The sequence below is a fragment of the Kryptolebias marmoratus genome, linkage group LG20, assembly GCF_001649575.2.
Source record: "Kryptolebias marmoratus isolate JLee-2015 linkage group LG20, ASM164957v2, whole genome shotgun sequence".
Classification (NCBI taxonomy): domain Eukaryota; kingdom Metazoa; phylum Chordata; class Actinopteri; order Cyprinodontiformes; family Rivulidae; genus Kryptolebias; species Kryptolebias marmoratus.
The window spans coordinates 2,610,475-2,622,873 of NC_051449.1; the positions used below are offsets into that span (position 1 = coordinate 2,610,475).

The 12,399-nt window shown below is 41.6% G+C and overlaps 1 protein-coding gene across 1 annotated transcript in view; it reads right to left on the minus strand.

Moving 5' to 3' along the window:
- Positions 1–12,399, minus strand: part of LOC108232834 (contactin-associated protein-like 4) — a 118,327-nt gene that overhangs the window by 10,529 nt on the left and 95,399 nt on the right. Inside the window, exons 17-20 of the mRNA XM_037973024.1 lie at positions 11,469–11,687; positions 4,719–4,958; positions 3,097–3,297; positions 922–1,055 (exon numbers count right to left, since the gene is read on the minus strand). Coding sequence (XP_037828952.1) covers positions 922–1,055; positions 3,097–3,297; positions 4,719–4,958; positions 11,469–11,687 — 794 coding nt within the window. The remainder of the gene's footprint in view (positions 1–921; positions 1,056–3,096; positions 3,298–4,718; positions 4,959–11,468; positions 11,688–12,399) is intronic.

Consider the following 12,399-nt stretch of genomic DNA (forward strand, 5'->3'; position numbering starts at 1 on the left):
CCTGTACCTGGACTTTCCCTCTTGCCTCAGTCCCTTTCAGACAAGCCTGTCTGCATCTAGCCACCAAGCTAAGGAGGACTTACCTGTTCTGGTCCCGATCCACGACGGTCACGTGAGTGCGCAGTTCAGAGCTTCTGGTCCCGATCCTCCTTTTCCCATAATAAAATCCTTAAAACTTTGTGATTGTGTTGCGAGTCTGAATCCTGTCAAGTCCTGCCTTGTCAAAGTTATAGTTTTTTATTGATTTTTAGTAAGAAAAATTGCAACTTTTAGGAAAATGCCCCGCGAAATCAGGCATTTTAGCGGCAACAATCACAAAATTTGCCCGCAAAATCCTGGAAGGACTGATTAATTCTCGTTTGGAGCTTCTGGTACCCCAGGTGTCAGCAACCAGGGCAATCTGCACAGCCTGAGACCGAACTCTGTTGGAGTGGGGTTCGTCAGAGACCACCTCCAGAAGCAGGTAAGTCTAAGCGTCCTCCCTGCAGTCCTGACCTGTGGGATCAGCCTGTTTGTTCCAGAGTGACCAACTTGTGTCAAAGGCTTGTTAAAGATCAGGATTGGTTTTGTGGCTGTGTATGGTTCTTCCACGTGCTTTAGACCCGTTTGTTAAACTGACGTCTTGTTTCTTCAGATTTTAATCAAACCAAATAAAAGCCAACAGCAGACTGAGCTGTTTGTCAAGTTCTTTTATAGACGCAGCCCACAAATTCATTTTCCTAACAAAAGTGGCTCCATTTAAAGGGAAACAAACAAACAGCATCAGATTAATTGTCAAGAAGCGTCGTTACAACAAAGAAATAATCAACACAAAGTGGGTTGTTTTTGTCCCAAACAAAAGAAAAACTCGTATCCGTTTTGTTCTGGAACAAGCTCATTTTACTCCTGTTGAATTCTTTGAAACAAATAAAGTGAAGCGACCTGCACGGACACGGAGTCCGCCGTCCTCCTGACGGTCACGGCGTGCAGCTGTCCGTTGGCCACGCCCCTCACGCTGCTCCTCAGCGCCTCTGCCTCTCTGCTGCCGTCCAGCTTGTATCTCAGCTCCAGCTCATCTTCACACACAAGAAAAAACAACAACATTTGAGACAAAAATAACAGGTTTCAGCTTGAATTAGCCCCATAAATGTTTAAGTTCAGGTTTTTTTTTTCTTCTGCTGTGGTTTTGTAATCTTTGCCAACAGGGTAAGATTACATTTTTAATCCATCAAACACAGATTTATGTTTCTGTGCTCTATTAATTAAGATTTCTATATTAAGAGGATCAGAGCTAATTCTCTATCAATAACAGAGCTGGTCTAATTCTCCCACTGCCGAGCATATTGAGTTCAGACCGAACAAAAGCCTAAAATACTGAAGGTGACAGCTAAAATAAGGGAAAATTAATGGATGTTTTCAAAGAATTTAGCTTAACATTTGTGCAAATACAAATAAATCCTGTCGACACGTTGCAGATACAACTAACTACCTGTTTTGAGGTTTTCAGGGATTTGTTAAAGGTTTCCATCTCCCTGATGTTGCTTTATTACTGTAAAATAAAGCGGCCTTCGGTAAAATCTGTTGTGTTTGGGTTCAGGAGGAGGTTTATCTGCAGGCAGGGGTAAAACACATTTAGCCATCTAAGAGCAAACAATTTTAGGCTCTCGGGGATCTAATTGGGTGCTTCATTTTAAGAAGTCAGCACAAAACCTCAGCGTCCTGCGTTTTATCAGCTTCCTCTGAGTCATTAACAGCCGAAAAAAAAATCCATTTACAGCTAATCGAGCTGCAAAGTGCCGTTTCTATTAGACTCCTGGATGCAGAAAATCTGAATTCAAAGTGACTCCTGCGACTCGGAGAAGCAGAAATTACATCATATCTCACACCGAAAACAAGTTCTCAGCCGTCTCATTCGGCAGCGACCCGACCTGTCGGCTATTAGCAGCACAACGATTTCTTCTTCCTGCAGCATGTGGCCTCGGAGATAAGACCGGAAAACGCTTCAAAAGAATCGTAACCAAATCCGACAGCAGCTGGGCAGATTGGGACATTTCAGAGGGGGCTTCTGCAGAAGGCGAGGAAGAGCAAAGGATGACGAGCAGCTGATCCGAGAGGCAAAAACCAAGCGTAGCTAGTCAGCTGGCTGGGGCGGCCATCTTGAATCGTGTTGACTCCAGAAGTTAGTCAGTTGTAGATGTACATCCAGTGATTATTTCCTGTAAGTTTCGTTAAAATCCACCCAGTCTCAGCTACTACCACACCATATTTACAGAGTTACAGCCAGGTTTGTGCTTTTTATTATCGCCCTTTCGCCTTGAAAGGCAGGGGTTAAACATTCAGCCATTAAGAGACGATTGTTCATCTTCAGTTTCATCCACTTTAATATTATTCTCAGGCCGAAAGTAAAGCTAATTTTTTAGGACTGATTGTAAAGTCAACACTGAAACTCGTCCTGCTTCTGTTCAAGTGTCGCATCTTTAAAACTTCTCACCGAATACAAACAGACATTACTGTACGTCAGACATGTCAAACTCAAGGCCCGCGGGCCAGATCCGGCCTTCTGTAACATTTCATCCGGCTCTCCAGTCTGATTGAGTCTTTAAATCTTATTTTGCTTAAAAAAACTGAGCCTAATTAGTGAAGTTTTCTCTGACAGTGACTTAGAAGCCAACAATATATAGTTTTAATTTCTGTATGATCAGGTTTTTGTCTGTTTTAATGTTAAAAAATTCATTTAAAAGCTGAGTGAGGCGTAAGAAATGACAGCTAATGATGAGCTTTTTGAAGTTTGATCTATTTGTCTGTGTTCATTAAAGTCTGTTTGCTCTAAAATCTGTATAATCTGTAACTGGGAAAAGGTCATTGATATTTCTATATGAGTTGACATAATACATCTAAAACTAAGGTTAATTTATGTATTTTTTAATAAATATTGATCGTGATTGGCCCTTGGCTAGGACCAAATTTTTAATTTTGGCCCCCTTGCGTCACTGGGTTTGACACCCCTGCTGTACGTGAAGAAGGAGAAAAGAAAGAGGAAATGAGAACCAAGAAACCGAAGAGACGGACCCTAAAAGAGCACCGAGGGTTTTAATCAGAAACCTCGGCCGTCCTCACCGTGCCTGTTGATGAGCAGGACCAGGTACTCTCTGTAGTGGGAGCTGACGAAGAGCAGCAGAGCTGGACTCTGAGCCGTCCTGAAGCTCAGGGAGACCTTTTCTCCTCGCAGCACGGCGTCGCTGCTGTTTCTGCTCCACTCGTGGGGCTCCTTGAAGGTGTATCTGACGGACGTCCCGGACTTGAAGCTGGCCGACACCTCTGGAGGACGGAGCAGAGATGAAGGAAGGTAAAAAACCTCTCAGTGAACAGGTCAGCAGGAGTTCATTTTGTTGCGAGGACACTATAATAACAGCGTTAGGGATGCACCGACTGCTCGGGAGGCAACCTGAATAGATTTTAAACTTTTATTAGAAAGTTCAGCACTTCAAAGACTCGCCGCAGCTAATTCAGTCTGCAGCGTGGAAACTGGTCAAGTGAGGAGGACTCAAAGTCAACTAATATCTGTAAGATGTTTAAAATTAGAGTCAGAGGAAGCTCAAGACAAAGACTGAGAGGAAACTGGGCTTTTAGGTGTCAGCTGCTCACTTTAATGTCAGTAGCCTAAAAGGCTGGGGGTTTAAGTTCCTAAAAATGTGACATATTTACATCTAGTTTAAGATTTATTGCTTCTGACCCATAAAAGAATAGTGACAAAGGTGTGACCTCATCTGTTGGCTGTTTAAATATCCTAAAAAACCTTTAAATAAGAGCACAATGACAACACAAACAGGCCTAACACTCATTATCCTGTTTTTTAAAATCAATTTATGACTTATATTTCAACTCTTTGTATTAGTTATGGTGCAAATATATCATAAAAACTATGTTTTTAATTGTAAGTTAATGTCTGGAGATTATCTAAGGACCATTAGTTGGTGTTAGGTGACCCACAATGGGGTCCCGACCCCAACTTTGGGAATCAGTGGTTTAAAAGATGCAAAAATTAAGCTGTAATCTGTCATGTGCAGCAATGAAATGAATGATTTAAGCATTTAAAAGTGGGTTATTAAAAAGTAAAAAAAAACTGGAGGATTTGTTCTAAACTGAGAACTCTTCATACATGATTAACTCTGCCTTAAACTTTAGCTGCTTGACAGAAATGTCTATAAGTCAGTGAGTTTTACAGATGCTGTGGTAGAATCTGGTGTGGGAGTAGCTGAGAGTCCTCCCCAACACATACTCTGACGGCTCTTTGTCTAAAACTCTGACACAGAAGGTGATGGGCAATAATGTAGTTTCCTCTTTAATCAAAAAACCAACCAGGAGCTCAGAGGAGGTCCAATAATCTCAGGGTCACCTTCTCTTCAAGGTGGTTTCAGTTTTTCTCTGATATCAGGGATTTATTTAAATTTATTAAAACTGGTTGAAGGTGACTCGCCCCAGAGATCCTGCAGCTGTTTGACCTTCGAACAGTCGAAGCTGTTGCTGTAAAAATATTTTAAAGAAGTTAAAGTGTTAATTGCTACATGGATTGGCACTGGCTCTAACCCTTCAGTTCTGTTTAATCTTCATATTTTACTACATTCCCTTTCCTACCAGCAGACACGATAAAGACACTTTAGCTTTAACTCAACCAGGTCGTAGTTGAAGTATTATTACCCTGCTTGTGTTAAAGTAAACCCTGTGGCGTCAGCTCGAACCTGTGTGGCAGAAGACTCCGGCGTAAGCAGACGTGCTGCAGTCGCAGTAAAAGCCATTGACCCGCTCCACGCAGCGGCCCTGGTTCTGACAGAGCGAGCCGTAGCTGCTGCAGTGACCCGGGCAGCCGGGCCGAACGCCGGGCGTGATCTTCGCCCTCTCCTCCAGGTCCAGGGTGACGCCGTTCATCTGCAGGGAGCGAATGCATCCCCGGAAACCCCTCTGCCTGGACGCCGTGCCGCCTGGAAACGGGAAAAACAAAAAGAGTTTAAAGCAAAACCAGAAAAAGGAGCAAGTTACCTTTATTCCATTTTACAGGATGTTTTAGACAAACTGCACAGTTTGCAGCGTAAAGGTTTATAAAACAATGTTTGCATAAACTGCTATGAAAAAATGAGATCATAATTGTTTTAAGACTGCAGAAATCAACTCTGGAACTGGACCTGGTCTGAGTGGCTTTTAGCTCGACTCTTCAAGGTGCAACACGGGGTTAAAAGGTCAAATTCTCCCATCAGACCGCTGTTCTGGTCCCCCGAGGCGCCGGTCAGTACTCACCCTCACCTGTTGCTCCGAGCCGTCATTCAGCTGTGTACCTTAAATTAAACCTTCAGCGTTCAGCTTATATATTTTAAACCAATCAGCTTTATATATATATATATATATATAAAGCTGATTGGTTTAAAATCTGTTCTGAGTGCAATAAAATGCTGAAAAGCTGAAACAGATTTTAAACTGTCAGCGTGGTCCCTTCTCTCCTCAGTTTCATTTATTTCTGTGCAATGAATTTAAAATAACTAAAAATAATTATATTAAGGACCATTACACTAACATATTCATTTTTAGGCTGTGTATTCAGGCAGCAAAAGTAACAGTAATACTGTTAAACTGTCCAGGTCTGGACAGACTGCTGATGACCCCACAGAACCCCATTAAAAATGTCCCAATTATCCCTTTAAAAACCTGCGATCTTCGTCAGGGAACGTTAACGGATCGTTAACTAACCATGACTGAACCACTGGCTGCTTAAACTGTAGTTTGTGGTTAATGAGGTCATGTTGAACTGGTAGTTCAGTGCCTGATTTGGTTTTTTAAATGAAACTAAACAACTTTAAAGTAAATTGTTCCTGTATTATTTAGTTAACTAACCAGGCTGTGAAACTTAAGAGACGTTCTGTTAAAAGCTGAGGACTCGATTCTTTTCAGGCTCTTCTGATTTCAATATGGACGATAAACGTGTTTCCTTTTTGCATTTTGTAATCTCTGTCGAACCTCTTTCAAAGCTGAGGCTGTTCGGTTTTTATTACGCTTGAATCAGGGTTTCTGTTCCCGACTGAAATTGTTGGAATTTAGATATTTCCTGACGTTAAAAGCTGTACTCTTTCTACCATGATATATTGTCCCGAGGTAACTTTATTCATCTTTCTTTGATCTGGGGTAATGCTTTGTTCTGCAGGTTTCCTTTTATCAACATTAAATGAGTTATTTCAGACTTTCGGGGCTTTTTAATAACAGGAATAAAGCCAAGTTTTAATAATAAACGTGTCAGCGATTAATAAAAGAACGTCAGCTGTTGTTGCAACAGTAACTTCGAGTTATTAATAATTTGTTAAAATCCTGTTTTAGAGTCCGCGTTGAACAAATCTGCCAAATCAAAAACAATTTTACTTAAATGAACGGTTTTAAATGGGTGAGAAGATCAGTTTTATTCTCCTTTGGGCTTCATTTGGCTTGTAAACTTATCGTTCAGCTACAGAAAAGTGATGGAGGGTAAAAAAAATGAAAACTAGCGTTCACGCCTGGCTTTACAGGCGGCGTCTTTCACTGGATGAAGTATTTCTGGACAGCGTTTGTGCTGATTTGAGCTTCTGGGCCCACTTCCAAACAAACGATGAATTTGCAACTTAAATGTCTCAATCATTAAGCCTGAAAAAAATAAAAAAGACATAAGAGCAACTGTGATTGTGATCCAGATTAATACGTGATTACATTTGCATAAACAGTCTAAGCGGTGCATGTTGAGCAGATCATCAAACCGTTTATCTTCCATCGCATTAACGCCGGTCTTTCCCTGATAAAAGAGCAACGAGCTCCTGATTGTGTTGTGTCAGCCGAGACGCCGGAGGAGGTTCTGTGTTCTGTGTTGCTTCGCTAATTTACGAGTGATATCAGAGCGGAGACGGGAGGTTCACGGAGGAGAGTGTGGCGGTGATTTATTGGCGTGAAGAAAAAGAGGAGGGAAGCTGTCATCTTCAGCCTCCGAGAGCAAACAGCTGCTCTGTGAGTTTCATAAAGAGCGGCGGCGCTGAAAGGTCTGAGTCCCGTCTGAGTAAAAACCATCAGAACAGAAACAGAACTTCCTGGGATTTGTTTCGTTTTAAGGCTCGCCTGTCTGCAAATTGAAGCTGCAGAAGTTTTTTGCATTTTTCTCATAATTTCAGGAACGGTTGGAACTGGAAGAGGACCGATCGTTTTAAATCTCGTTTCTTCTGACTGACGTTTAGTTCAAGCTTAACTGGTTTATTTAATTTATTGTTTTCTTGAACATTTCTTTTATTTGATTTTAGCCGATTATTTTTGGTCAGCTCTGGTTGTTTTAAATGTTTTACAGAAATAATTTTGGACTTGATCTCATTTAATCAACTACAGGTGTGAACACTTCATGGCACCAAAAAGAAACCGGATTAAATAGAAATATGATAGTTTTCTTATACGACTGTACAGATTTGTGAGTTGATATTAGTGTCAGTTTGATCCAGAAAACTCAAATCTTTAAAGCTCACATTTAGTGGGAAATACTGTCATTTACACAGAATTAATACAGAAATAAACTTAACCCTTTAAAGAACTGCAGCCCATAAGCAATTTGAGGAATCTCCAATCATCAATGGATCTCAGTTCAGATGCATAAATCCTGCAGAGACTCTGAAGCAGATGCTGCTTGTGTGAAATACAAAGAAAGCAGCCTGCTTGTGTTTTTAGGGGAACTTAACCTCCTGAGATCCAAGCTTTTATCTGATGTGCATCTTTTCAATGCGGTGACGGACGCAGGGTCTCAGGAGGATAAAGTGTCACGTTATTAAGGTTCTTAAACCTCGAATGCTCATTTTAAAAACGTACTCCAGTCGGTTCAATCATCAACGCTGTGGCGTCTGCAGAGGCGGGGACGAAGAGACCCGTGGCAGACGGCTTTGTTTCTCATGGAAACATTCTGGGTACGAAGCGACCGAAGCTGCAGAAGGACATATTGGTGGAGGAATAAACTGACGAGGAGCCTGTTTCCATAAACAGTGCATGGTTTTAGTGTCAGCTCTGCAGATCGTGTTTGATTCTGAATGTCGACTAGAAGACGACGTTTTTGCATTTTTACAAACTGTAAATACTCCAATCAACCGTAAGAATGCAAACACAGAAAAGTAAAGTTGACGTGTCTGTGTTTGATTAAAATAAAACTCAAACTGCTCACAAACACAGAAAGCTTCACCAGAAACACAAAACTGCCACCACAGCCAGGATTTGTAATGATTATATTTTCTGTTCTCTCACCTGCCAGGTGACATAAAAAACAGCAACATAAAATCGATTAGATGGGGAAACGTTTCGCACTCAATCGTAAAAAGAGAACAGATTTCAGCCCATCAGCATTTTAATGATGAGCAGAAATCCTTACAGATGATGTTTGATCTACAAGCAGCAGCAAAATCTAATCTGTAAACAACAACAACAACAACTTGGCAGAAAGCAGAGCAGCAAAACAACACAATCAAAAACCAACCGTTTCTTATAAACCTTCATAAAGAAAGTTATTTCTCACATCCAACGCTGAGCACTCTTTAAACTGCGGCTGGATTTTAAACAACAACGATGTAAACTGCATAATGTGGATTATAAATCCACGCAGTGCAATAAGACGGCTTATTAATCAAAACAATAGACTTCACTGCTGCATAAAGCGAGGCAGGATTATGGTGTAGAAATACAGCGCACACTAAAATAAAGCCTATGAATTTACACAAACCAGCACGGCGGCTTATATTTCAAACAACAGAGCGGTTTGCTTCACAAATCAAGTCCTGTAAATACAATTCATGCTCCGAAATGCTGAGTAAATTTAAATAACAGCACTGCAGAGGCAGAAAGCACATAACTCTACGCTTTTAATTTGCATACTTCACGACCGTGGGGGGGGAGCAGCGGTTTGCTTCGGCGCGACTTGTGAACCGTTTCCAGAAAAGCCGGAGCAGCCGATGACCGAAATAATCCAACAGGTTTCCCTTCAACGCAACGGAACAAAAACAGACCAATCCTTTGGGTTTTTAAAGTCAGACATGGGGTTCGGAGGTTTATTAAAACTGTTTGTGGAAGGAAAAGAAGATGGGAGGCGTCTTTATTTTAAAAAATGGACGTATTTAAACCTGATTCACAACCGAAGAACCAGCAACACGACGATCCGAACCACTGAATCTGAGGAAAGAAGAATTATTTGAAGGCATCATCGCCCTTGTTGTCTGTTAGAACTCAGAGTACGTGATGGAGATGACCCTCAGCTACTACCACACCTAATTTGATCTCAACGTCTGTAAAATCGTCATGTTTTGTGTTGGTTAAGGTCGATTAGAAGTGGTGGACGTTGGGTTGGCTCTAAAAGTGAATCAGCTGTAGACGTACATCCTAAAGAAGACTTTGAGATGATCTAACGACAAATACTGGCTTCAAATGAATTCCTGATCACTCATGTCGTGTTTTTGCTCCTTTAACCTTTAATTTGAACCTTTATATTCAGCGTTTAGTTCTCATTCTAACACAAATTTATATTTAACTAAAAACTGAAACACTGAGTTCATCTGTATCCACTTTTGCTGCTTCTGTTATACCTGTTTACAGACATGAAGACAAAATATTTACAGTCTGATTCGGGCCTGATAATAAAAATAAAATGATGTTTTTCTCTCTCGCCTTCTTTATAAACAGACCCTGAGCCTGAACAGTATTAACGTGAGCTGATAAAGTTGATGTGAACAAGGCTGCCGTATTGATGAAGTTTGTTGGTGTTTAATTACATGAACGTCCGCTGAATCGTTTCCGCCTCAGGATTTAAAGGAAATCAGGCTTTGCGTAAGAACTGCTGCGTGTGAACTTATTGGACGTGATGATCATTCAGCGGTCAGAAACCAGCCTCAGCACTTTCATATTCAATAATGCTGAGCCGCCGGCGGCGCCGCTCCAGGACCCGGTTCAGCACTTCGGTTCGGGAGAACGAACGAGGCGACGGTTCCTTTAGGTTTAAAGTGTGGGGCTGAAAGCAGATTTAGGATCTTTAACTGATGTCAGATCGGTGCTGTTGGACCCGTCGCTGATCTCTGAACTTTGTTTTCTGCTCATATTTGGCTGAGAAAGTTGTCATCAGCTGATTGACCCGCTGTCTTCTTTCTTTTCCACATTATTCATTATTTATTCATAAAAAAGTCAGAACCTGAACTCAAACTGCAGCGTAGCTCGGTGGGGTCCAGTCCCGGTCCTGGAGGTCCACCGTCCTGCAGGTTTTAGATGTTTCTGCTCTTCAGGTTCTGCAGAAGCCCGTTAATCACTCAGTCATTAAATCAGGTGAGTCAAAGCAGAGAAACACCTGAAACCTGCAGGACCAGGACTGGACACCACTAACGTAGCTCCAAGTTTATCCTGTTTATACCAACCAAAATAAAAGATTTACTTGCTTTAATATAAACTTTATGGGTTAAACTCAAAGAAAAGGAGCCTTGAATTGACAAAAAACCAGACAAGCATTGGTCCAAGGGTCTCCAATCCTGGTCCTCAGGGCCACCATCCTGCATGTTTTCCTTGTTTCTCTGCTCCAACACCTGATTCTGTGGTTAAATCACCTCTTCCTGTTCTGCAGAAGCCTGTTAATCACACATTGATTCAAATCAGGTGTGTTGGAGCAGAGGAACACCTGAAACCTGCAGGACGGTGTCCCTCGAGGACCAGGACTGGAGACCACTGACGTAGCTCCAAGTTTATCCTGTTCATATCAACCAAAATAAAAGATTTACTTGCTTTAATATAAACTTTTTGGGTTAAACTCCGCCTTAAATTAACAAAAAACCAGACAAGCATTGGTCGAAAAGTCAAACGCGCTCTTAAATTTAACTCCAACAAAGAAATAATCCGATAAACAATAAAATTACTGACATACCAAAACTCATGAAGAAAATATTTAAATAAAACAGAACTAATATGGGATATAATATGATAAACGTGTATACATTTCCTTCACAGCTAGGAGACTATTTACAAAACCATCAAAACAAATTCAAACAGAAATTTATCTTTGGCAAACGACAACAGAAAGATGAAGACAGCTCACAGGAGACCAATTAAAAACCCTCTACTTTGTATTATTTGTGTCAGATGTGTACCGTATATAAGTACTTTAAAGTAAAGTGTGACACACATTTATAAATAAATAGTAGTTTGTGAAAGTGACCTGTTTTAGACCAACCCCTCGGGTACCAGAAACAGTTCTGGACCGGGCAGCTTTTCACAAAGCGACGTCAGATGTTAACGAACGAGAGACGGAAAGAAAGTTTGAGACTTTCATTAAGCTTCAGATTTCAGAAACGCTGGACTGATCCCTGGAGAACAAAGAAACTGTCTGAGAAAATAAACTCTTCATGTGATGTTTGCCAAGGAACCATCTGTTTTCCAGGAGTGATATATGAGACACGAGAGGATTAAAACAAAGATCCTGTTCTCACCTACGAACAGCTGGCTGTTGAGCTGTAAGTGAACATGGCCGTCAGCAGGAGCTTCCTGCGCGGCGACAGGAAGCTCGTCCACCTGGAGGGACGCCTCCTTCACGTTCCGCTCCGCTCGGACTCGATGCCACCGGTTGTCGTTGAGCGGCGCGCTCGCGTCCGCGCGGACCTCCAGCGGACCGTTGCCAACGTCGAAGGAAAAAACGACCCGGGTGGAAGCTGAGAGGAACCACAGGAAACACAAAGAGGAACTTCAGACAGGAATGATGATTCGAACTGCTGGTTCGTTGAAGAAAAGGACCCAAACGCAGGCGGAGCGAAGGATCTGTAACCGAACTACCACATCTGTAAAACGGGAGGAGCTGTGTTCATGTGAACCAGCTGTGGTGGCCATCTTGAACTGTGCTGGCTGTAAAAATTAATCAGTTGTAGACGATCATCTGATGATTATTTCCTGAAAATTAAATTAGGATTCTTCCAGTCATTCCGGAGATATTTAAACACAAGATACAACTTGTAAAAACATTATCGCCCCTTTTAGTTAGCAGGTGATAACATTTTCTCTGATTACAACAATTTAATGAAGCATGAAGGGAATATAAAGGTGTACAATATTAATAAAAAAGGTTCACATTTTCAGACTGATACATCAACCATTTTTTTGAAAAAATAAAATAAAATAACATTAAATTCTAGTGTTCAACAAGCCTAACATTAAATTAGGCCGTAACACAACCCTGCTGACCGGCCGGAGCTCCCACTGAGGACCCCGAGGTCCGGACCTCAGTGTTTCTCTGCTGTGTAGATTATAAAAACATGAATCCAAACAAGGCTTTTGAACGGCGTGGTTCTCTGCGTAGCTCCACCAGTTTCCTGTAGGAGGCGCTGCAACTGTGTGCAGCTGCAGCCAAACTCAATGTCTACGAAGAAG